The following is a 27584-nucleotide window of genomic DNA, read 5'->3' as shown; positions in this document are numbered from 1 at the left end:
CAGACAGCTAAAAAATGAAATGACCCACTGTGGTGTGTTTGAGCTCTAAATGAAAGATTTTGAAGATGATCAGGACAGTTTTTGTTGTGTGGTTTGCTGGAAGGAAGCAGATCTTTTTGTGCTTTTTTACAGCTGGTATTAACATTCATTTCAGATCATTGTTTTACAAGTGGCTAGTGGTAAATACCGATATCAGAAAACAGTCCAAAAGGCTTTTTGGTTCAGGTTTCAATGTCAGACACTATTAGGGAGGGAGGACATGCAATTTTTTTTTTTTTTTTTTAAAGAAATTTATACTTCTCCTCACCAATGATACATTAAATTGATCAAATATGACAGTGAAGACTTTTATAATGTTACAAAAGATTTCTATCTCATGCTGTTCTTTTGAAATTTCTATTCATCAAAGAATCCTGAAAACAAAATGATCAAGTGTTTTCAACATTGATGATAACAATAAGAAATGTTTCTTGAGCTTCAAATCAGAATATTAGAATGATTTCTGGGAGATCATGTGACACTGAAGACTGGAGTAATGACGGCTGAACATTCAAAATCTAAAGTTTTAAAATAATATTACTGTTTTACTGTATTTTTGATTAAATAAAGGCAGCCTTGGTGAGCATAAGAGACTTATGAAAAAAATACTGTAAATCACACACCTGCAGTTGTTTATGATTCTATAAAATTCAGCCAAGTCATGTTTTACATTTGACATCAAATGGAGACCCAATACAGAAACATGTTTTGCTAGTAGTAACATTCATATTCTTCATGTTCGATTTTAAGTACATATTTGTTTACTTTTGAATGATAAACCATTTTGTTTCTTTATTGGGTCTCCACTTGATGTCCAATGTCAAAATGCAAACACAGTTGAGAACAAAAAGAACACAGAGTGAACCATGAAACATGCGGTGGACACCGAACATGCAAAACCATGAGCCTGTGAAGTTAACGTTCACATAAAGGGAGAAAGAGAAGTCCTTTAATGATAAGGGGGTCTTAAAGCTTCCTCACAGTCTACACAAAATGTGCTGTGCCTTTTAGATAAAGAATAATTCATTCTCATTTAATGTAACACTCATTGACATAGCACGTCAATCATAAAAAATATATATATTTTAAATATTTTCCGCCCACACTGCCATCCTCCACATGTCAGCTTCTAAAATGTCACTACCGTCTTCAGAGGAGTGATGGGACCAGGAAGCGGCTGTGTTCGCCTGTATTGTGATCATTTGTTTCAGAGGTCCCCGGCTGATTTCCTCCGTGTGGTGCTTTGAGGTGTCCCTGAATGTGCTTGATGAATTGTCACCTCGATAGGTGGTGAAGGCTGACTGTTTACTTTTGGTCAACAGTAACTGTGTTTGCCAGGTGTGGCAGCCGTCTGAGAAGTGCTGTAAACACCTGGCGGATGTGTTGGATTCCACTGTTGCCTCCCTACGGCCCTGTGCCTCAGGCACTGAATTCCCTTCGGCCGCTCTTTCTGTGTGTGTGTGTGTGTGTGTGTGTGTGTGTGTGTGTGTGTGTGTGTGTGTGTGTGTGTGTGTGTGTGTGTGTGTGTGTGTGTGTGTGTGTTTGTGTGTGTGTGCGTGATGACTCTTCTTTTACTGCCTGTGATTCAGCCTTTCCTCGTTCAGGTCTTGAAATCTGAAGTGTACATAATGACCTAATATCTAGTCTGAAATTGGAGAGTTTCCTGACTTTAAAAGGCTAGTGATTGAATCATCTAGATCCTTGACCTTGAGCAGGAATTCGTGGAAGAACTTTGACGATTGACGTGCTATTCTTCCCATCTGAAACTTGAATGCTCTTGAACGGTCATTAAATGTCATGTTACCTCATATTTTTCTCTTTCTCTTTTATAGGGATGTGCGTGAGTTCGCAAATGGTTCAGTGTGCCTGGAGTGTGACGCGCAGTGTGAGGTGGCAGATGATGACGTGCTTACCTGCAATGGGCCTGTGAGTTCAGTCATATTTATCTCCAGCTACACTTAGAAAATTATACTTAGAGCCAATTATATCGGTCTTTAAAAACAACAACATTAGCACAACTGTACAATTTTAATTGCCATGGTGTTTTAGACATTATTTTTTTTCTGATTTAAAAAAAAAACTACTTTTTTTTTTTTAAAGAAATTAATACTTTTATTCAGCAAGGACATATTAAATTGATCAAAAGTGACAGTGAAGCCTTTTATAATGTTACAAAAGATTTTGAATAAATGCTGTTCTTTTGATCCTTCTATTCTTCAAAGAATCCTGAAAAAAATGATCACAGTTTCAACATTGATAATAATGAGAAATGTTTCTTGAGCATCAAATCAGCATATTAGAAAGATTTCTGAAGGATCATGTGACAATAAAGATTGAAGTACGGTAATTCAGCTTTGCATCACAGGAATACATTACATTTTAACCATATATGTGACCCTGGATCACAAAACCAGTCACATGTTACACGGGTATATTTGTGGCAATAGTCAACAACATTGCATGGATCAAAATGATCGATTTTTATTTTATGCCGAAAATCATTAGGATATTAAGTAAAGATCATGTTCCATGAAGATATTTTGTAAATATATAAAACATTTATTTTTGTGAATGAATGCTGCACATTTGGCAACATAAATGGACAAATTTAAAGGCGATTTTCTCAATGTTTCGATTTTTTTGCATACCCAGATTTCAGATTTTTAAATAAAGCTTATTTATTCAGCTTTCATGTGATGAATTTAAAAAAAATTGACCCATGTGACTGGTTTTGTGGTCCAGGGTCAACATATAGAAATAGCTCATTTAAATTATAATAATATTTCAGAAAATATAACTGTTTTACTGTATTTTTCATCAAATAAAAGCTGTCTTGGTGAACATGAGAGGCTTCTTTCAAAAATATTTTTTAAAAATCTTACCAACCCCAAACTTTTGAAAGGTAGCTTTAACCTCGTAAATATAATGAATAATCAGCTCAATCAATCTGATAAAAAGTATTTTGGAGTACTTTTTTCATATTTTTATTTTCATATTTGTGTCATATATAATGGTTTTCTTTCTTAGCCACTGATTTAGACCAGCCTCTCGAATAAACCCCACCCTTCAAAGGCATATGTCATAGTGATTGACAGGCAATGAGTGTTTCTGATTGGCCAATCCCCTGAATCCTCCTTTGCTCTTTGCAGAGTATAGAACTGTCACAACTGGAATTTAGATAAATTACCGAACATCTTTATTTTGTTACTGGCAACTTTATTTTGCATTATAAAAAAATGCAAAAATGCAAAATCTGTATTTGTTGTTCTTATGGCAAATAAATTATTTAGCTGATTTTCTCTTCAATATTGAAGGCATAGAGGCTGTTTTTGCCAGTCACAGCATCATACTCAGAACAGTCTAATAGTGTGTTCCTTATATTTTTTATTTTTTATTTTGGTGGCATAATTTTAAAATATCTGTTGTTACAGAAAAGCTTTTTGAATCATTTTGGTTTTAATTTTTCATGTATTTTTTTTCCGTCAGATTAATCATTAATCATTAAAGTAGTATATAAATACCCCATTTAATTTAATTTCATTATTATACTGAGATTTTGCAAGGTCATTCACCAAATATGCTTTTTCTTGCATTGCTTGGTGATTGTTAATTTTGGATTCTGTGTGCATGTTTCTTTCATTTCAATGCAATCTCTTTCAATATATATTAGCTTAAAGCACAAACAGAGCTGAACAGCAGACACCACCTTCGATTGGCTCGGTCAAATGATTAATTGAATCCCTTGTCGAAGTGTACTTTTGTAGCCGTGGGATTGATTTTACTTCTTGTTAATTTAGTGAGAAAGTAGATTAAGTTGCCTAAGCTTGGCAAGTGTTTACAGAGAGTCCTGCCCCATAGAAGACACCTGAGAGTGGGATGAATAAGCTGTTTGGATGTCCATGAATCTGATCAGGTTAGAGACACTACCACAGATGGGCTGTGTGCTCAGCGCTGCCCCTTTTTCAAAACAGCCTCAAGCACTTTGGTTTAAATTGATGACTACATGACAAGATGCGTACGGCCGTGTGCTTGTGTGTGTTGGCGAAAGAGGATTTAGCCGATCCGTCTCTAAAGCTCATAGGCCTCGGGCTGTTGTCTGCATGAGTCAAACAGAAAGGTCTCGCAAATGACGCGATCATGAGCCCTCCGAGACTCATACCAGCACAAACACAGACAGAAAAAAAAACTCTAAAACTGAGTGCGTGCCCTGACTTTTTTTTTTTTTTTACCTGTGCCTGGAAATATAGATGATAAATATTCCTCTTTCATGTGATTTTTGCCTGATCAAAGCCTGTTATCTGTTCATCTCTGAAGTAGTTCAGTCAATGTGCCATGTCAATGTGAGTATGTCTACATGTTAGTAATTGTTATAAAGAATGAAGGCATTTTGCAGTGTAAAATGATTGACAGCTAAGCAAATCTCCTTGTAACCCTTGTCATATGTAATCTAAAAAAAACATTTATTCAAAGATATTTGTTGCACTGCTATTTATTTTCAATAAAAGTCATTATATGTGGTAAAAAAACAGTAATGGGATTTTATGTAATGGGATTTTATGCTGTAATTTTAGTACAGTAATTGGAATATTATGCGAATTATAATAATAGTAACATCCAGTTGAAAAACTTCACATTCCTAAAATAGACCATTGGAGATAATATGCAAATAACAGAGACACTAAAGCGATCACCAAGTAATTCCAATCTGACTTTCTCCAATAAGGACTTTACACACCCATAAGCCTCTGAGGTGATGCAAGGCTTGCTAAGCTGTTAAAATGTTTGTTGTTATTAGTGCAGATTAACTGCTGAGTGGTCTAACCTACAGTACCTGTGAAGCAATCAGCAACATCTGCTTCACAAAGGCATAATTAAACAACACTAACAAACAGTGTTTTGTGTGTGGAGAGGAAATGGAGATGTGTGTGCAGCAGGTGTCTGGAGAAGCAGCACAATTAACTGAAAAAGTGATGATGCTTTCTATGTAACCTAGCCTTGGAGGAGTTTTACAGACACCTTTATCTCTTTGCTATGCTATGCTACGCACGATTTTGGCAGGCCCAATGGCGGAATAAAATTGACTTGCTGGGCCATCATATTTCTTTCTCTCTTTTTTACTTACCAAGAAAGACAGTAAGCTTTTTGCAGAGCTATATAACAAAATGATGAGTAAACCAGCTAAATGAGGAGGCATTTGGTAAGCTTTATAGCAGCCTACAATGCATGCAAACTAAATTGTACAGTCAACATTCGCAATTAAAACTTAATCAGAAACAATACTAATTTACTTCCGCCAGGATTCTTTAATTAACATGCCCCCAAACTCAATGAATATCCAGAGATTCCCCACTGGTAATTATGACATTCTGGTGACGTTCATGCACGCTTATCTCAAAGCCATGACCATTTTGATAAGACTTGAAGGTAAAATAAATGTAATAGATTTATAAATATATTAAATTAATAATGCAATGCTGAATAGAGCAGCATGCTAGTCATGTAGTTGTGGTTGAATGTTCATTTATTTATTTAGTTTTAAGCATTATGCCGCATAGCAATAGAAGAGGTTCACCCAAAAATGAAACTTCTGTCACCATCATTCTTATTATGTTATTCCAAACCAGTAAACTTTTTCTTCTGTGGAACCCAAAATAATATACAGTATTTTGTAAAACATCTTTTTTTATATATATATATATATATATATATATATATATATATATATATATATATATATATATATATATATATAGTGAAAGTCAAAGGAGTCCAGTATTATTAAGGTCACATGATGCTTCAGATATCATTCTATGCTGATTTGGTGCTCAAGAGTTTTTATTTTTTTATCATTATCAATGTTGAAATGTTGATATTTTTGTGGAATATTAAGTTAGAACAGCATTTATTTGAAATAGACATATTTTCTAACATTTTAAATGTCTTTACTGTCACATCTTTGCAGATTATAAGTATTAATAATTGGGGGAAAAACCTGAACTGTAGTGTCCCCCTTTTAATATAGGTGTAAAACTGCATGTTTACGGTCCTGAAGCTGTGTGTGTTGCGTGCTGCCTGGCTCCCACGGCCGCGTCTGGGTGCCGTCTGCTGCTTTATTGCATCAGAGGCGGTTTATGGCGTGAAATGAAGAGCAGCTGTAATTGCTGCAAGGCATTTATTCATCTCTCACAAGAGGTTCACTCATAAAGAAGCGCATCAGCCTCGGTCTCAATGAGCTCAGACAGATACACTCGCATACAGATGTTCCTCAAGGTCACGTAGGCGCAGCGTGCATTTTCCACCCTTAATAGAACAATACAGGGCATCTCTTCCTATTGTTCGCAAAGTGTTGTTTGTCTTTCTGGTTGATGAGGTGTTCGGATGACTCTAAGGGTGCTCATATTGATACTCAAGCTAACAATTCCCCCTCTCCGGCCTCCTCTCTCCATATTACTGCCATAAATCCTGTGCCGGCTGATTGTTATGGTCAGTGTGTTGGTGGTGAGGGATGGTTATTATCCATAGTTGCTGGTATTTTATGTCTCTTTCCTTCACTTTCTTTCTCTCTCTTGCAGGGTCCTGATCACTGTGTTAAATGTCTTCACTTTAAAGACGGACCCAACTGTGTGGAGAAATGCCCTGATGGCCTACAGGGAGCAAACAGCTTCATCTTCAAATATGCGGAGGCCAACAATGAGTGTCACCCCTGTCATGTCAACTGCACCCAGGGGTATGGACGTGTTTGTTAAATGTTTTCAATTTGTGAATGTGTGTGTGTGTGTGTGTGTGTGTGTGTGGAGGGGGGAAATATATCTGTAGCGGTCCAACTACTTCCTGTGCTTGTTTGCCACGTCAGTTCTAGCCTCAGGAACTTCAGAGAGCCTATTTGTCAATGCACTGACCCTTTTTAGAGCTCTTGTGTCCTCGGAGCTGGCTGTGCATAAAGCATCATTAATTTTAGAGGAAGGAGTTTGCCCTTGCTGCGTCTCTGCCATCTAACTTTAGCCCTAAATGATAACCATCACACTCTCTGAATTTATCCGACTGGGCACCTGCAACTTAACCTCAGGCCCTTGGGGTTACACGAGAGATGGCTCAAATTTCCTGCAGAAAACCATTATCTGCTCAAGGAATCTTCACGCTGAGTCATGGATTCACTTTTCTTCCTCCTGTGTCACTTGGAAGCCTTCATCCGCTGACTGTCTGATCTGGGATCGCTGTTAGCCAGGGACGATTAGTGACGTTAGCTGTTAGCTGACAAAACGACAGGGCTGTGAGCATCAGCGTGGAAGGGCAGGAATTTAGACGTCAAGAAAACGACAGGAGAGGCAGTGTCTTGAAAATAGGTCTAGCACTAATAGATTTGATGAATTGTGAGTGACAATATACAATTAAGCAGTTTTGAGATGATTTGAATGTTTTCATTTCATTGTTATTAGATTACACTCTTAATTACAATCTTTCCTAGTCTTGTAAGCATCTGAATGTTTAGACAGAGATCTTTGATCTTAACAGCATTTCTGATTTGAACTTCAGTAGCATAAATATAATTATGACTCGTTTCAAACTGTCTTTTTCAATGAATACCTTGCATGGAATATTGTTCTGAATTAATAAAATGCAGAAATGCACAATTTATAAATGCGGCATTTTTATTGCTATGCAATGTTTTATTGGTGCAGGGTAAACATTTAAATAGTTAAATATTAATAAATTATTATAATAAATAATTGAATAATTGTAAAATACTTAGAAAACTTTACATATTGTGTGTGTGTGTGTGTGTGTGTGTGTGTGTGTGTGTGTGTGTGTGTGTGTGTGTGTGTGTGTGTGTGTGTGTGTGTGTGTGTGTGTGTGTGTGTGTGTGTGTGTGTGTGTGTGTGTGTGTGTTTTCTTATTTGTTCATTTGTATTCTTTATTTATTGTTTCAGATGCACAGGGCCTCGTCTGCAAGACTGCATTGGCATGATGGACAGGTACACTCATTTTATATTTATATTTATATATATTGGGCTTTTTCACCTTTAATGGGCAGAAAACAATGGGAGAGAAGAGGCGGCAGTACCTTGAGCCAGGACTTGAACTAGTGTCACACATTGCTCAGATTTTATTTTTATTTATTTTTATTTCTTTATGTATAATAATTTAGACATATAATGAATTGATGTATAATATATATATATATATATATATATATATATATATATATATATATATATATATATATATATATATATATATATATATATAATATCATTGTACTTTAAGTCTAAATCTCTGTAAAATAAATGATGTCCTGTTGCTCTTTCTTCAAAACCCAGTGACTTCCACTGTCAGTAGGTTTGCAAGGTCAGAATTTTGGCACCAGGTTCTCGTCCTCCCTTAAGCCATCATTTATTCATGGTATCTATTTTGGTTTTCTGCCCAATGTCCAACAGTTGATTCTAGTCACACTGGCTGGCATCAATAGAAAATCACTGTGACTGGAGATCCTTTACACCACACAGTTCTATAGACAGTTCTACACACACACAAGCGCAACATTGACTACATTGAAAATCTCTGAATATTTTTTTTTGTAATGAACAAATAATATAATATAAATAATTAAGTAAAAAAAAATGTAAGCACTGTCGAATGAAGAAATATTATTTGTATATTTATTACGTTTTTTTATTTTAATTTCTTGGTTAATATTTAAATAAGCAAATGTGTGACTTTGATCACATGAAGTTTTCACTGAAATAGTTATGCTGTAGTATAATTGTTAATGAAATGTTATATTTAATGAACAAAGCTTGCAAAATAGAGGTATTTTCAATAGTGGTTTCTCACTATACATTCAAATCCATCCTTCAGTGGCTATAGGTTTGTCAAACCCAGCTGCATCTGATTGGCCTAATTCCTGTGTTGATGACATCATTAACACACACACACACACTGTTCATTGTTTAAGTGCCAGCTGACTTTGAAGACAGAGCTCTGCTTTAACACAAAATGCAGGGCTCCAAACAAAAAAATCAAGTAAGGAGCCATTGGCTCCTATAGGGGGAAAAAACAGGCGCCAAATAATTTTTTTAAGAGCCACATAATAATGCATTTACTTTTAGTCACCCTGTTGTGTGCATGTCTCTCCTCTTCTTACAGTTTCAGCATTTTCATCTTGTGAATGTTCTGGGAACTGAAGCTTATTTGGGAACTGAATGTCACTTCCGACTTATGAACTATATACAGTCCAAATTTTTTTTTTATATAATAAATAATAAATTCCCGCAGCTCGCATGCACGAGAAACTGCACGTGCTAACGGTGCAGTCTGTGGAGCATTCTTCGCGATTAGCCTATGTGATCGCGTGCATTTTTATGCTTGTTACTGTCCCTGTGTTTTCTCACAGTCTCTTTTTTGAAATGGTTAGTTCCTGTAATGAACTCCGTTTTCCCCGCTATTTCTTTGCCCGCTCTTGAACAAAAGTCACAAAAAAATTTTTGTGTCTCGTGATCATACCTCAGTAGGGCTGCACGATTTTGGCCAAAATTATTTGTTGATTTGTCACATAGGCTAATTATAACTGCTTTTTACATTCATATTGTGCTACATCTCCTGCTAATGTGTATCAAAATAAAATGGGTCCTCTTATTCACCAAAATTCAGTGCTTCTCCAGAATAAATAAAAATAAATAATTTATTAATATTTTAAATTGTATTTATATTTTATATACATTGTATTTATAATCATTATTAGGATAGACTAGAGATATTATCTTCTGTTATTATTATTATTACCTATTATTACATGGCTTGGTTAAATTCTAATGTAGAATGCAGTATGTTATTTCTTGATAAGACACAGTTGCCATGAAAAACAGAGCGTTGTCATGGACACGGAAGCAATACAATCGTTTTTAAATCAATATTTTGTGTCAAATTATTGATTTATTTGGAAGGTAGCCATGTAAGCGGGATCCCGATGTCAGTTAATAAAATTCTGTAGTTGTTATTTGAAAGGTCTCTTGTTATTTGAAGTCTCTCGCGCGCAGACACCCTTATCGGTCTCTCTCGCGCACTATTGCTCGCGCACAGACACACTCTGTCTCATCTCGTCCAGTTCGCTTCGCTTTTGTCCAGTCCGGCAAAACATTTTAGTTTCTACATCTAGAAACTAAGCTGTGCGGTGCAGGGAACAACTCTGATTATTGGCTCGTCATGGAGTCAGCGCTAGATTGGCATTGCAAAAAAAAAAAAAAAAACTTTCATATGGAGCGTTCTATGAACAGAATGACGCATTTAAAATATCGCATATTTTTTGTTAGCAGAGGTGTGTCATGCGTGCTGGTGATTGACAGAGATGAGGATTGCTTGAAGAAGTCCAATATTTTTCGCTTTGACATTTTTTTTTTCTGACGCGAAAGGTGACATTCGCTTTACCCGCTCATATTTTGGCGCTTTCACTCAGTTCACACAAAGCGTCTCATTTCATGACGTTAACAAAACAAATGAAGCGATAGGCTACTGGTTATAAAACATGCATGTATGATGCAGATTTTACAATCAAAGGGAGTAAATTTGTATTGTCGCCAATGGCGACCTTGGCAGAAATTTCACTCGCAAATAAATATATTTGGTCGCAAATGCGACCATTTTAGTCGCAGTTTGGAGCCCTGAAATGCACGGTGGGAAAAAAAAAGTTATATAATGACCAGGCCACAGTTCTGTGATTAATGTGCTGCTGTGAGGTTGTGTGTGTGTGTGTGTGTGTGTGTGTGTGTGTGTGTGTGTGTGTGTGTGTGTGTGTGTGTGTGTGTGTGTGTGTGTGTGTGTGTGTGTATGTGTGTGTGTGTGTGCGTGTGTGTGTGCGTGCGTGTGTGCGTGTGTGTGTGTGTTTGATTTATGGCATATTTGATAAATTGATATCACTTTCTTTTGTTCTCATGGGAAAGCTGGAACAAAATACCATTAACTGCTCAGAGCAAATGTGTTTGCTGTTTCATATCCACTATAGTGTTATACACAGTTCTGGCAGGGGAGGGAAGCCAAAGCTAGAAATCGTTTGTCTCGACCTCACACATCACAACCACGGACTGCTTGATGTGTATCTACTCGGGCAAAAGCTTCTCACAAGATGCAATCTGATTGGCTCTTTTTGGATAATATTTTAGAGTCAGGGAGCACAGGTTTATATCAACTGAGATATGAAGTCTTGTTCAGAGGTTCTTCACTGAACACTTCCAGAGATGGTTTTTTTGTTGTTGGCCAGAATGAGCTGTAGTGTGGACCAGGACTTATATCAAGACTATTCGCTCTCGACTATTTCTCTCGCACACACATATAGTATATCTATGGTTCTGTCCTGTCCTAATAGTGTATTATAGTGCAGGGGTGTATACTTGTTGTTTGGACAGACTATCAGAGTAAAGGCTGGAGGGAGTAATCCTGATAAAACACATTGCTATCCTTGGAGACCAAACATGCTCAGGAGAGAGTTGTACATCTCTAGTGTGAACAAGATGAGAGGCAGGTGATAGTCAACACTCACAACACCCTGCAGAGTCAGGTAAAGAGGATGTTTTACACAACGAAAAGCATGAGTAACTATTCAATGCCATTAGTATATTTATCTGTATATTATATATGTGTATAAAAAAAACAATCTTACTGACCTCAAACTTTTGAATGGAAGTCTAGATATTAAATAAAAAGTTTATATTAGATTAGTTATGTAATATATGTTTTTTTTCTTCTTTTTTTCTAGCTAATATGTGTATGTAATACTATCGCATTATAGTTTCAATATAAGTAATACTGAATGGGTTGGTCATGTCTTATCTTGCCTAGGGCATCAGAATCACCGCCGTACCTCCAAAAATCGTTTCTCTCCAGAGTCTCTCTTGCACAATTGGAAAAGACATGGCAGGTTACATAAAACAAGATGTCAGACATCCTGTCCTCCTTCCCCTGCAATATACGGCAGTGGCACAGTGCGTGCTGACAGCAATGCAGCATCAACATAATTGGCTGCTCATTGTCAGTGCGAAAGAAGCTCGCTTACGCATGTGGGATCTATACACTCACACAGGCTTCGGTGGGTGATGGTATGCACTCGGGTATGGTCTCCGTGGCTCATAAGCTTTGTATTCTGACTGCAGATCAATATCAAATTAACGGAAGAGATTCTCATCTCGCCCATAGATAATCTAGCAGTCTATCGCTCATCATGCCTGGGCAATGCTTCACTGTCCCCGCCTCACTGAGTGGGAATTCATTTCCATTTCACAAACTTACAGTTCCAAGTTTACACAGGAGGGAAGACCAAACACAACCGCCTTCCGTACTGAGATGTACACGTAGGGAGCAACTGGACGAGTTTAACGGAATAGAAGAAAAAAAACACAAGGATCTCAATATCCATTTTTAACACATGATTTGTTCCAGTCCACCGTAATTAAAGGGATAGTTTACCCAAAAATGAAAATTCTGTCATTAATTGCTAAGATTTTTTTTTTTATTCAATAAAACAAATTGCTTACATCAAATGTAATATCTTAAAGGGATAGTTCACCCAAGAATGAAAATTCTTTCATTAATTACTCACCGTTGTTCCAAGTCTATAAAACCTTCATTCATCTTCGGAACACAAATAAATATATTTGTTGATGAAATCTGAGAGCTTTCTGTCCCTCCATTGACAGCTATGCAACTGACACTTTGACTTGATCGGTTTAGTCCAAATTTTCTGAAGAGACGCTTTATATGATGAACAGATTTACTTTATTTGTAAATTGATCAGCAAACTTAAACAGAAGCTCCACCAAATCTGCTTGATGCGCGATAACGAACCTCATTGGTTCTTGCGGAAGATCAAACGTGCTGTGTAACACAAGAATGAACCTCATTGGTTCTTGCGGAAGATCAAACGTGCTGCGTAACACACGAGAATGAACCTCATTGGTTCTTGCGGAAGATCAAACGTGCTGCGTAACACAAGAGAATGAACCTCATTGGTTCTTGTGGAAGATCAAACGTGCTGCGTAACACACAAGAATGAACCTCATTGGTTCTTGCGGAAGATCAAACGTGCTGCGTAACACACGAGAATGAACCTCATTGGTTCTTGCGGAAGATCAAACGTGCTGCGTAACACACGAGAATGAACCTTATTGGTTCTTGCGGAAGATCAAACGTGCTGCGTAACACACGAGAATGAACCTCATTGGTTCTTGTGGAAGATCAAACGTGCTGCGTAACACACGAGAATGAACCTCATTGGTTCTTGTGGAAGATCAAACGTGCTGCGTAACACACGAGAATGAACCTCATTGGTTCTTGCGGAAGATCAAACGTGATGCGTAACACACTAGAATGAACCTCATTGATTCTTGTGGAAGCTCAAACGTGCTGTGTAACACAAGAATGAACCTCATTGGTTCTTGTGGAAGCTCAAACGTGCTGTGTAACACAAGAATGAACCTCATTGGTTCTTGCGGAAGATCAAACGTGCTGCGTAACACACGAGAATGAACCTCATTGGTTCTTGCGGAAGATCAAACGTGCTGCGTAACACACGAGAATGAACCTCATTGGTTCTTGTGGAAGATCAAACGTGCTGCGTAACACACGAGAATGAACCTCATTGGTTCTTGCGGAAGATCAAACGTGCTGCGTAACACACGAGAATGAACCTTATTGGTTCTTGCGGAAGATCAAACGTGCTGCGTAACACACGAGAATGAACCTCATTGGTTCTTGTGGAAGATCAAACGTGCTGCGTAACACACGAGAATGAACCTCATTGGTTCTTGTGGAAGATCAAACGTGCTGCGTAACACACGAGAATGAACCTCATTGGTTCTTGTGGAAGATCAAACGTGCTGCGTAACACACGAGAATGAACCTCATTGGTTCTTGCGGAAGATCAAACGTGATGCGTAACACACTAGAATGAACCTCATTGATTCTTGTGGAAGCTCAAACGTGCTGTGTAACACAAGAATGAACCTCATTGGTTCTTGCGGAAGATCAAACGTGCTGTGTAACACAAGAATGAACCTCATTGGTTCTTGCGGAAGATCAAACGTGCTGTGTAACACACTAGAGTGAACCTCATTGGTTCTTGTGGAAGATCAAACGTGCTGTGTAACACACGAGAATGAACCTCATTGGTTCTTGTGGAAGATCAAACGTGCTGCGTAACACACAAGAATGAACCTCATTGGTTCTTGTGGAAGATCAAACGTGCTGCGTAACACACGAGAATGAACCTCATTGGTTCTTGTGGAAGATCAAACGTGCTGCGTAACACACAAGAATGAACCTCATTGGTTCTTGTGGAAGATCAAACGTGCTGCGTAACACACAAGAATGAACCTCATTGGTTCTTGTGGAAGATCAAACGTGCTGCGTAACACACGAGAATGAACCTCATTGGTTCTTGTGGAAGATCAAACGTGCTGTGTAACACACGAGAATGAACCTCATTGGTTCTTGTGGAAGATCAAACGTGCTGTGTAACACACTAGAGTGAACCTCATTGGTTCTTGCGGAAGATCAAACGTGCTGCGTAACACACGAGAATGAACCTCATTGGTTCTTGTGGAAGATCAAACGTGCTGTGTAACACACTAGAGTGAACCTCATTGGTTCTTGCGTAAGATCAAATGTGCTGTGTAACACACGAGAATGAACCTCATTGGTTCTTGTGGAAGATCAAACGTGCTGTGTAACACACTAGAGTGAACCTCATTGGTTCTTGCGGAAGCTGAACATGCTTTAGCCTCCGTTTACCACAACTGATGTGTGAGTTGATGATTGTTTATATGTAAATAAAAGCCTACATTCTGTTGTTCATTATATAAAGAAATCGTGTCTTTGGGACTAATTTTACGATGTCTTCATAAACTTTTTGAAGGCAGAAGTGTCAGTTGCGTAGATCTTTATTTGTGTTTTTTTCCGAAGATGAACGACGGTGAGAAATGAGGGTGAGAAATGAATGACCAAATTTTCATTCTTGGTTGAACTATTCCTTTAAGATATTCAATTTGCTGTAAACAATTTGTTTTATTGAATAACCAAAAACATTTTTCTACAGCCTGTCAGAAATCACTGAAATAAGTTTCCTGAGAAATCACCAGCACAAGACACTGTAAACAGTTTTAAAAAAAAGAATTGGGTCAATTACTTTTTTTTATTTGTTTTTCTGATTAGTCCTTCAACACATTGATGTTCATTCCATAAAATCTAGCTACTTTGAACGTAATATGGTTTCTTAATGCAATGTTAATTCTACAAGATACAAAAACAAATGGCAACTTTGAGATGTAAAATTCCAAAGATATCCATCCAACAATTATAAAACAGCAAAGTTGGAACATGAGCACATCCTGTGTGTACGCAGCTTATATGCTCGAATATTTTTCCCCAGAAGAACTAAAAAGAAGACTTTATACTTGGGTCCGTCATGATACTCCCCAAACGGCGAGTCTACTTTATATCCATGTGCTTTTAGAAATACTGGTGACAAAAAGTGCAGAGACAATTACATGGTAAGATTGTCAGTCTGAAGAGTTGGATCTTAATGAAAGACCTGTGATAGGACAGCATGTGCTGTGTATTGTATGCAGTCAGTCCTGATTTAGTGCTGCCTTCTTCCATGCTAACTGAATTAGGCCTTTCATTAATGCTAAGGGAACATTTTCAGACGGAGATTCAAACTGAAACCTCAAAGTACAGCCCAGAGAAGACTGATGCAAGATGACTGCAGTTGGAAAGGTTTTTTGTAGATACATCCAACCAAATATCTCATTTCTTTCTTTCAAAGTGAGGCTTTGTTCATGTTCCTTCTCATTTATGGGATGTTGGCAACTCTCAGCCCGCTCCTCTGATGGGGTTCTCTACTGATCTGTACAGCTCTTTTGTTCTTCTGTAGTATGTGTCAGCGGTTCTCAACTATAAATATAAGTCTGTTGAGTTTTCCAAAAACTGTATTTATTCTTACATTTCAATGTTTCATTTTAATGATATCCGATGTTGAAATATCTTAGTCATGAAGCAGAACCAGTTGATAAGCTCAGGTTTATTATGTGATATGGGACCAATTACCTAGTAGTTTATTGTTATTGCTTATGGCTAATGTTTATTTTCTCTCCCATGTTTCCCTCAGGACTCCCCTCATTGCGGCTGGGATTATTGGGGGATTGTTTGTGGTGATCATTGTGGGTCTGAGTGTTGCCATATCAGTCAGAAGGAAGAGCATCAAGAAGAAGAGAGCCTTGAGACGCTTCTTGGAGACTGAGGTTAGACACAGTCCATCTTTTTTCTCTTTCTTTCTTTTTTTTTTTTTTTTACGAAAAACGATTTATGCACAGGCAATAATAAAAAAAAAACAAAGACCAGGGTGCGAATAAAAGAGAGCAGAGTTTTTAAACATTTATGATATGACCCTCATGTTTTGCTTGTATCTTGCTTGTACAGCTGTCACTGTAATAATTTTAAGTTCTGACACATCACTGTCTTTCCACTGACTACCATTCGCAACTGTCTTGATAACTTTGGGTAAGTAAAATCTTTGGAGTGACTCTCATGAGTGCAGTATTGTGACGAATGTTGCTCTGAGTGACGTACAGTAAAGGTCACATGAATTCTGATATGACTGTTCAGACTGAGGTCACATTACAAAACATCTGACCTGTATCAGATTTAGGACCACATATGGAAGTGGCACAAATCAGAATCGAAAAGATCAGATACCATGTGGTTTGTGCCGCATGACACTGTCATGACAAAAATAATCACATATGAGCAAAAAAAATTTGATTTGGTAACAGAGTTTCAAGAATAGCAAACCTCAGTGTAAATTTTATAGAAAATAGAAAAGAGCATATACATTATGTAGTTTGGCCTCCTGAGTTTGTTCATCCACAATTTATGAAGGTTAATCACTCCCTTTTACTTACCATTTATTGATATTAAATCATTCTCTCGTAGGCCCTATTTTGTAGCTTTTTCATGGTTAATTAAGTTAATTAAGATTTCTATAACCAAAACATAGTTCAACTTTATAAAAGTTCTAAAGACAGTTAAAAGTACCTAACTCAATCTGTTTTGATTACTATGTAAACCTCATGAACAGTCAAAATGAATTATTCCAATGCTGAGGATATTAGCCTCTCTTTGCACCTCTTTTTAAAGAGATTATATGTGTTAACTAATTGAACATTAATGAGAAGTCGTGTCCTTGCTGGTGGGATGTTGGCCTCACTTATGGCTTATTTTTCCTCTTAATGCTTACTGTTTCTGTCCTTCCTTTTCATTTACTCAATCTCCTTCTATCCATCCTCTTAATATTGTTGTTTATTTTTCATATCACAGTGTGGGTGGAGGGTTCATAATAGTGCAGGTTGCGCAAGGATCTCGCGTTTCTGTGCCCGAAGGTTCTGACCTCTCGTCTTCATGCGTACATATATCCTTATGGCCTCAGGCTTTGAACGGAGAGTATAATGCTCTGCTCAGATACTCCATAGAATAATCTAGAGCTGGCCCACGCATGCCAAATAAGAAAGCAAGTATTTGTGAAAATGGACATCATGTATGCCAATAATACAAATGGTCTTGAACGTTCCCATATCTCAATTTTCACCGGAATAGGGTGTTCCTATCACTATAAATTCATATTAAGTTGGTGTAGCACAATGCCACTTGTGTTTTTCAGCACCATGGACAGCTGATCTGTGTTTCAGCACCGCTTGTAGCGGACAGCTCCCTGGATCACAGCTCGTCCTCTCCCCTGGCTCTCCTCCGCCTTCTGTGTTCTGGCTCCTGATTTACAATTCCATTTAAATGAAGAAGTGCTATTGTTTTTTAATCAGGCGCTGTGATGAGCCGGGGGACGCCGCAAAGGGTCGATAGAACGGCTGATTTACGCTCTCTCTCTCTATCTCTCATTTTCTCTTACGCTTCCCAATCTCTCCTACACACTTTCTCCCTTCATATTTTTATCAGGTTAACCTTCTCCATTTCTGTCTTTCTTTCCTGTATCTTCTCTCTTTGCTTTTTCCTCTTATCTCTGTCCCTCTCTCTCTCATCGCATTTCAATAGTTCCTTTATCACCAGGGGTTTTTATGCATTGATTGAACTCCCAAACTCTTATATGCGCCACATAATGGCACAGAAAGACTAAATAAATTACAAGGAATTCATACACTATTGTCTGGGCTATTCGATTTATTTGAGTTATTGCCAAATGTTCATTGATTGTCCAGATTGATTTTAGCGTCACTGACAGCATCTTCCGTCCGTTGCTTTGTGTTTCTCAGTTGGTGGAGCCTCTGACGCCCAGCGGTGCGGCCCCAAACCAGGCCCAACTGCGCATTCTGAAAGAGACTGAGCTGAAACGGGTGAAGATTCTGGGAGCCGGGGCCTTTGGCACCGTCTACAAGGTAATGACATCAAAGAGGAGAGAGAGGGAACTGAAGAAAGATCTGTGCAGCCCGTACATTTTGATAAGGAAAGCATTATTGTAACTATTGCATTTGCTGGGTGGTTATCAAAACTCTGAAAGGGATAGTTCACCCAAAAATTATATAATTAATTACTCACCCTCATCTCGTTTCAAACCCGTAAGACCTTCGTTCATCTTCGGAACACAAATGAAGATCTTTTTAAGGAAATCTGAGAGCTTTCTGTTCCTCCATTGACAGCTACGCAACTGACATTTTGCACTTCAAAAAGTTCATAAAGAGATTGTAAAACTAATCCATATGAATTGAGCGATTTTACACTTACATTTATGCATTTGGCAGACGCTTTCATCCAAAGCGACTTACATTGCATTTCAAGGTACACATTTACATTCTTATCAGTTCTTGCTTTCCCTGGGAATCAAACCCATGACCATGGCATTGCAAGCGCCAACGATCTACTGTTTGAATTTAGGCTTTTATTCTATTATTGTATTAGGCTTTTATAACTTTTTAAGTGTTAAAGTGGTAGTTGCATTGCATAGATGTCAATGGAGGGACAGAAAGCTCTCAGATTTCATCAAAAATATCTTCACTTGTGTTCCGAAGATGACCGGAAGTTTTTACGGGTTTGGAATAACATGAAGGTGCATAATTAATAACAAAATTAAAATTGTGGTGTGAACTATCTATTTAACACTAAATATTGATTTGTTTTTATTTTATTTAATTTTTTTTGTGCAGAACTTTTCCCCATACAGTGCTATAAACATGAAAGATACACTAGTGTTCAAAAGTTTAGGGTCAGTATGTTTTTTAAATAATTGTATTCAGCAAAAATATATCAACATTTACATCGATATAAAAAAATAAAATATATGCTGTCCTTTTGAACTTTCTATTTATAATAGAATTTCCACAAAAATATTAAGTGTTTTCTGAAGATTAGAGTACCGGTAATGGCTACTGAATTGTTTTAAAAATATATATATATTTCACAATACTACTGTTTTAACTATATTGGTCTATGCTATAAATGAGCTTTGGTGAGCTTAAGAGACCTCTTTCAAAAGCATTAAAATATGTTACCAACCCCAAACATTTGATCTGTAGTGCACTTCAAATCAAAAGGGATCAAAACTCATGAAAATATCCAGAGCCGGACAGTAACGGAGTACATTTACTTGAGTACAGTACTTAAGTACAATTTTGAGGGATCTGTACTTTACTCGAGTATCATTTTTGGGGAGTACTCATGACTTTACTCAAGTACATTTGAGAAGCAAATATTGTACTCTTTACTCCACTACATTTCTATCCATAACCGTGAGTACTGAGTACCCGTTACTTCTAAAAAAAAAAAAAAAAGGAAAAAATAAAAATCTCAGAAACCCTCAATTTGTTGTTTCCCTCTCAAACGTGACTGCATTGTGCAGGCGCCACTGATTGGGACAGCCTATCAGCAATCAGATTTCAGGTTCAGGTTCAGAGGTGTGTCAGAACATTGCTATATTGCCTTCTTTGCTGGTTTAGGTTTATTGATTTGATTGATGAAAAACAGAGAAACTCACATGTACACACAATTGTTAGCTGAATTTTCTTTTCTGATATTACACATTAATGTAAACTGAGCATTTGTTTTGATGTTCTTGAGTATGCGGTGTGTTTAACACAGTCAGGTTCAAATGTGGGTGCAAAAAATCCATTAAAACTCTAGCAGAGGTTTGTCAGAGCGTTGCCATTGTGCTATTGCCTTGTATTGCCTTTATTTAATGTTAAATAAAGCAACATGGTGAAAATGATGAAAAAGATGAAAATGACTTGATTTTACTTTCAATTCCTTTTACATTCTCCAAAGTATTAACATTAACATTTTTCATAACTCCATGTTGGACGTGTCTGTAAATGTAAGCACTGTGGCAGTAGTAATGCAATATTTAGAAAATGTACTCTTGTACTCTTGATACTCAAGTACTTTTAAAAACAAGTACTTCAGTACTTTTACTTAAGTAGACATCTGACTGTAGTACTTTTACTTGTACTTGAGTAAAATTTAGCAAGGGGTATCTGTACTTTTACTCAAGTAATGAAGCTGTGTACTCTATCCGCCTCTGAAAATATCATACTTACTTTGAAGAAATGTCATACTTACTTTGAAGGAGGTATTTGAGTGTAGGCTCTTTTTAACCACCTAACAACCAACTAAAACACCCTAACAACCACCAAGAACACCTTAGCAGTGTGTTAAGAACAGCTCAGAAGACTTTATCGCATGCTAGTTTTGCATGAACATTCACATTTAAAAAAAATACAGTTAAAAAAAGTGCATTTCCACCCAATTCCCTCTAAGAAATATAAATTTTGTGTGATTTCAGGGTATCTGGGTTCCTGAGGGTGAGACTGTGAAGATTCCCGTGGCCATAAAGATCTTGAACGAGGCGACGGGCCCCAAAGCCAACGTAGAGTTCATGGATGTGAGTGTCACTCTGTTGCAAGGCTTGCGGTTGTAGTTTGTGTAATTCCACTAAGCGAATATTCAGCTCTTTAGTAGTTCAAAAGGAAAAATGCATGTAAACCTTGAAACATCCTCTTAGATGATGCAAGGACTATGAAACACGTACCAAAGGCCCTTACACACACGTCAAGTGCAATCTAAAACAGGTTATTTCTGCTTATTTGCGTGCAGAAGTCAGTCCTTTTACATGTTAGTAATGCATGTGTTTGTCTTCAGTAAGATATTTGTGCATATGTGCGCGCATTAAAGCGGCCTCTCCGTGACTCCCCCACGTAAGGTATTTCCCACAATTCATCAGTGTTAATGGGCATTTCACTTTCAGCATATTCTTAGGGGTTTGTAGATGAACGGATCCACTCATACTGCGCTTAAACAACAGAAGCGCGTGAAGGCGGCTCAGACGTGTATACGCTGGCCTGCGCTGTTGATTGGACGGGCACGCAATCATCTCAGCAGCTGGAGAATAGCAGGAGTGTGAATGCTCATTATATAACTGTCAAGTGTGTCATTTTATGTAGTGCTCAGATAATGGGTTTGTGTGTGTGTTTGTGGATGTTGGATGTGTGTTACACGCTATTTTTTTTTTTTTTCACAATGTTCAAACAAACGTAAGAGGATCCCTCCAAGGCCTGAAATCATATTAATGGCTGAGGTATCTTTTATTGCAGTAATATAACCTTATGGCCCGAGGTTTGGATATTATTTCTGAATTATCCCCTCAGCTGTTTGTGGAAATTTTATGTATTTTTTATGTTCTGCATTTTCTTAGTGCCTGATACTTTTATACTCTGTGCCATCTTTTGTTTGGACCACAGGTTAAATATGTTGGATATAAACTATTTGGATCATAAATGTGTTCTCGTTTAGTAAGACGCTTCACTCGTTTCTTATTTTTGACTAGATGTACTGAAGCACAGTAACTGACATAGACAAGCATAAAGATTTTGTTAAATTTTGTAGATGCTCATCTTCAGCATGCGGGTGTGCAGTGTTAGTGATTTATGGGTAATAAGTCTGCCTTGTAAATCCTCCAGCTTACGCAAGTGTCATGAAACAAAGCGAATACATCCAACACTCATTTTGCAGACTACACTCATTGCAGCAGACTATAACTATGGGATTCCCACTTCTGAATCTCAGTGGGACGTCATCGGTGTGTGTTTCAACATGCATGAGAAGTGCTTCAGAACAAATCTTTACTAAATCGTCTTTGCTAAAGCTGTTTGTAACATGTATGCACTTCTGTTTTTTGTAATTGAATAATGCTCTCATTTGTCAAATATAAGACACTGCCATTCAGTCTCACATATTTGTAGCCCAATAAGGTTGACACTGTTTATCTTGCTTCAGAATATGTAATCTTTTAACAGATCATTTATGAGCTCTGCAACAATAAAGCACACTACCGTTTAAAAGTGTGTGGGGTCAGTGAGATTTAGCAAGGACATATTAAATTGATCAAAAGTGACAGTAAAGACATTTATAATGTTACAAAAGATTTATATTTCATATGCTTCCAGATGCTGCTCTTTTGAACTTGCTATTCATCAAAGAAACATTTCAACATTGATAATAAGAATAAATGTTTCTTGAGCAGCAAATCAGCATAGAATGATTTCTGAAGGATCATGTGATCCTGAAGTCTGGAGTAATGATTTCCCAACCACAAGAATAAATTACATTTTAAAATATATTCAAATAGAAACCGTTATTTTAAACTGTAATAATATTTCACAATAATATAGTTTTTTTTTTTTTTTACTGTATTTTGGATCAAATAAATGCAGCCTTGCTGAGCAGAAGAGACTTATTAAAAAAACAATTATATATATACTAAAAGCTAAAAGAACCAGCTGTGTTTACGTAATAAAAGAACAGTTGAAGACATTTATCTTACATGCTGTAAAATCTGACATTTAATCCACTCATTGTGATTGATCGATTATGGATTCCTGTGCTCTGAGTCGCTGTGTTTTCCCTCCAGGAGGCTCTGATCATGGCCAGCATGGAGCATCCTCACTTGGTGCGGTTACTGGGTGTGTGTCTGAGCCCAACCATTCAGCTGGTCACTCAGCTCATGCCCCACGGCTGTCTGCTGGACTACGTGCACGAGCACAAAGACAACATCGGCTCCCAGTTACTGCTCAACTGGTGTGTTCAGATCGCCAAGGTAAGACTGATTGAACCAGAGATTTAGAGATCCACTCAAATGCAACATTAGTTGAGACCACTCTTATTTATCTTATATTTCTGTAGCCATTGATATGGAATCATGTTTTTATTCAGAAGTAATAATGTGGAAAGTGGAAAGAAATAACTTTTTTGAACTTTTTTTATTGTCTGCTCTCTGAATTTACATTTTGTCACATTAAAACACTGTTCAGATCTTCACTCAATCACTCTTCCTCCCAGTCATGAAGGGATTTTTTTTTTTTTTTTGTGCCATATTTCTTTGATATTGGACCTCCAACCCCGTCTGCTGTCTGTACCACTGCTCTGTACCACTGTTTATCTTCCTCCCACACCAATGGCGGTCATATTTCCTCCTCTCGGTGTCTCCCAGACTGGGAGTGCATGTGAATGATCTCAGAGCAGCAGCACCTCAAAGGCTGCTGGGATAGATAAGCAGCGTACAGCACGCTCTGTCTGATCTGAGCTCATAGTTGTATCTGTGAGCTTTGCTTTTTGTCACTCGAAACAAAACCTCTGACACCTCTGAGATGCAGAACTGTATATCAATGCTGTGTGTGTGTGTGTGGGAGGGAGGTTAAAACAATGATTTAAGCAGAACAGTAACAGAGCTATTTCAGGAATTATTGTTTACAAAATATTCTCAAAAGGAAAAGAAAAAAAGGTATCTTGAATACGAGTGCACCGGGTTACACAGGAGTTACATCACAGGTGGTAGATGACATACAGTGACTGCAGTATGAACTGATATACTTTAGCTAAAACTATTTTAAAGTTAACATGAAATGATGTTTGCAGCCTGAATTTTATTTGGTTATTTAAAAAACAATCTATCTATCTATCTATCTATCTATCTATCTATCTATCTATCTATCTATCTATCTATCTATCTATCTATCTATCTATCTATCTATCTATCTATCTATCTATCTATCTATCTATCTATCTTAAATTTTTACAGAGCCCCTTATGGGACATGGTGGAGAAAATGTTTTTTTTTTTTTTTTTGCGTTCTCTCGCAAATGTTTTGCGTTTCCCCGAGAAACTTTGCGTTCGCTCGCAAAATGTTTGCATTCTCCCGAGAAACATTGCATTCACTCGCAAACCACACAAAACTTTTTGTGAGAGAACCCAAAAGCATTGGCTTTATTTTTTTCCTTCCATCTATTTTTTTTTTTCAACCACCATGTCCCCTTAGAGTTTGCATATATTTTAGACTCAGTATTGCCAGCTGCTTTGTTTCCTTTTGCTCTGTCAACAGAAATGGTTCCAAACAAAGCCATGGCGCAAATAAATCATACTAGTAGCATGCTAAAAATGCAGTTTTCATGATTCAATGACTCACTCATATGCTTGTTTGGTTCCTGAATTAATCTTTTTTTTTTTTTTTTTTTTAAAGAAACGTTTGTGAATGATTCATGACTCACTCGAACAGTCAGCCCTTTGTCACCGCCTACTTGGGTAACTATGTAACATGCAGAAAGGGTTACTGAAAACAAAATAATAATAAATATAATAATAAAACATATTTTTTATAATACATACATTCTCTAATGCATACAAATAAACATTATAACCAATAGAAATGAATGTCCATGTTAGCCACTGCTGGTGTGAGTCTAGCTTTGTATTGTACAGATGGACAGACAAAAGCCAGATTCAACTGTTTAAATGAATCTCATGCATTTAAATCATAGTTTAAGAGGGCTAGTTGGTATTCAGGTGTTTGGTTGCTGTACTCACATGACCAATTCAGAGGCTTTCCAAATCAGCCATGCAGAATAAAGATTTTAGGCATAATACTTATGAGAAATGTTAACCTGAAGTGATACAACCGGAGGTTATTATTTATGTATTAGGCTCACCTTATGATAGTCTTTCTAAGAGTAGGCTACAACGTGGGAGTAAAATCAGACTGACCTGTGTCTGACCTGTTCTTTTCTATATAAAACAAGCCAAGGCTTTAGAAATGTCACCTCACATACTCATAGTGTTAAATTACTGGCTTCAAAATAATACCATAAACCAACCTTTCACCGATGCATTATACAAAGATATAGAGAGATATTTTGAGTTAGCCAATTCCTTGGACATATACAGTATATTAAACCCCATTGCAAACAACTGCGGTGATTGTGGATGTGGTTCAATATTATCAGTGAAACAGGGCTTTGGTGTCTCTGAAACTGTTTGTTTTACATACCTTTTATTTGAATCCATTGCACAAAGTTGGCCCGTTACTATTACACCAACTCATTTTGAGAAGAAAAAAAATCAGTTTTTACTTATGTTTTGTTGTGGTCCATGCATTATTGATGAAGCAAAACCGTGGTATATGCATTATTTACAAGTACCTTATTACAGACATAGAGTGTGCTGTTTTTGCAATGCTCTCTTCATGCAGCTTCTCTGACATTTACACTCACACACATGTGTGTGTGTGCGTGCGTGCCTGTATTAGGCCACCTGGCTATGAGGAGCTTCTTCTAATGATGCCAGAGGAAAAGACAAAACGTCAAATAAACAGAGAAAGGACAATCAGGTTTGAGAGATAGTTGTGTAGTTATATACAGTATATGAAAACAAGAACGGACTCCGTTGCTTTTGGAGACAATGATGAATTGCCCATTGTCCTTGTGACAATTCTTCAAGTACTTCTTCTTGCAGCGCACAAGACACTTAGTGCCATCTTCTTTATACGTATAATGCAAGCCATTCTGACAGTCATTGAACAGATTGTACAAGCTTCAGTGTCAGGCAAGTAGTTCACATTTGTACTTGCCCTGCAAACATTTTCACTGGCCCTAAAAGAATGGTACATTTTTATTTTTAGCAATGCATTTTTTTTTCTACAAATATTTATGTTTGTATAATTGTTACAATTGTTACAAAAAATAATTGTTAATTAAAATATTTTTTTTTCCTTCACGGAAATTAAATAAAAGATTTTTAAGTATTTTGGTGGAATCTATTTTCTTTGCCAAACAAAAATTACAACAGTGTTATTGATGGTTTCAAGACCAAACATTTAAGTTTGTAAGGCATTACAAAAAATGGATGTACAAAATCAATGATTGTAAATTTTTCAGTAAGAACACAGCCCTGACTCTAAAGGCCATGTGTCCGTTCTGTCAGCTAGACTGAATCTCTCTCACACTGACCTCGGGTCAGCAGGCCATCCTTATTGTTGAGCCCTGCAGAGTTATGACCACTGGAAGCGATTGTTCTTCTGGAGAGGGTACTGTAATGTACCACAAAAAAAAGAGTGAAAGAGGACATGAAGAACATTTTTTTAACGGAAAAAGCTTTTTAACAAGTACCATTCAGAGAGATAGAACATGGCAAAGTATCTTAAGCCCCATTCACACAGCACTTTGAACCCGGCAAATTGCCGGCAAATTGCCGGAACGCCTTCTGTGTGAACGCAAACACGACCCGGGTTTAATGCCGGGATCGATGCCGGGTTGGGGACCTAGTAACATTGCCGTGTTCAGACCCGGAACGCGCGCTGTGTGAACAAAAGCCAGGACAAATGCCGTAAGGGGTGTGTCGTAGTGATGATGCACGAGCCTTCGCAATGTGGTAGTTATCGTGCCACTCTGTTACTCTGTTAGAAGAAAGTTTGTGTTCGTCATCGATACAAGAAAGAACGAAAAGATGTCTGCAAACTGGACTGAAGCAGAGACCCGAGAGCTCCTTGCAATCCGCGCCGAAGCTGAGATCGTTCGCCAGCTTTGTGGAACGGTACGTGATGCGTTAGTGTACGACCGAATCCGAAAAAAAATGATCGAGCGTGCGTACCTTATACGTCACATCATAACGTCACGCGTCTATCCGGGACATACCCGGGTTGTGTGTGAACGCGCTCTCTGATTCCGGCAAATCACTGGCAGTGTGAATGAACCATTTTCAAACGAACCCGGGTCAAATCCCGGGTCACTTTATCCGTGTATTTTCCGGAATCTCTGTGTGAAAGGGGCTCTAGAAGATTACAAGCCTATTGGTTTGTCCCTCTGTGCCCAATGGGTCTGTCAGTCTGAGCAGTCTGAGGGGGGGGAAACACACTTCATGCAATAGATTATTGATGAAATAATCAGGCATGAAAGGAATTTTAATACGTAGATTAATAAATGAATAATGCAATAAGATGAGATTGACCAGAGGTGCACTAAACCAGCATTTGCTCTTCCTTACGTGTGTGTGTGTGTGTGTGTGTGTGTGTGTGTGTGTGTGTGTGTGTGTGTGTGTGTGTGTGTGTGTGTGTGTGTGTGTGTGTGTGTGTGTGTGTATGTGCGTGCGTGTGCGTATCTGTGTCTGTATGTGTGTGTCTGTGCTTGTGCGTGTGTGTGTGTGTGCGCGTGTGTGTGTGCGTGTGTGTGAGAGAGGGAGAGAGA

General features: G+C 37.7%; 1 protein-coding gene across 2 annotated transcripts in view; it reads left to right on the top strand.

The window, feature by feature from the left end:
- erbb4b (erb-b2 receptor tyrosine kinase 4b) overlaps nucleotides 1-27584 on the top strand; it is a 301643-nt gene that overhangs the window by 236141 nt on the left and 37918 nt on the right. For both annotated transcript variants that reach the window (XM_079619307.1, XM_079619306.1), the window contains 7 exons: nucleotides 1872-1965; nucleotides 6612-6766; nucleotides 7968-8012; nucleotides 16190-16322; nucleotides 18342-18464; nucleotides 20861-20959; nucleotides 22985-23170. In XM_079619307.1, coding sequence (XP_079475433.1) covers nucleotides 1872-1965; nucleotides 6612-6766; nucleotides 7968-8012; nucleotides 16190-16322; nucleotides 18342-18464; nucleotides 20861-20959; nucleotides 22985-23170 — 835 coding nt within the window. The remainder of the gene's footprint in view (nucleotides 1-1871; nucleotides 1966-6611; nucleotides 6767-7967; nucleotides 8013-16189; nucleotides 16323-18341; nucleotides 18465-20860; nucleotides 20960-22984; nucleotides 23171-27584) is intronic.

The sequence above is a fragment of the Phoxinus phoxinus genome, assembly GCF_949152265.1.
Source record: "Phoxinus phoxinus genome assembly, chromosome: 7".
In the NCBI taxonomy this organism is placed as follows: Eukaryota; Metazoa; Chordata; class Actinopteri; order Cypriniformes; family Leuciscidae; genus Phoxinus; species Phoxinus phoxinus.
Note: the sequence above shows the minus strand (reverse complement) of the source record. Positions and strands in the feature narration are given on the sequence as shown.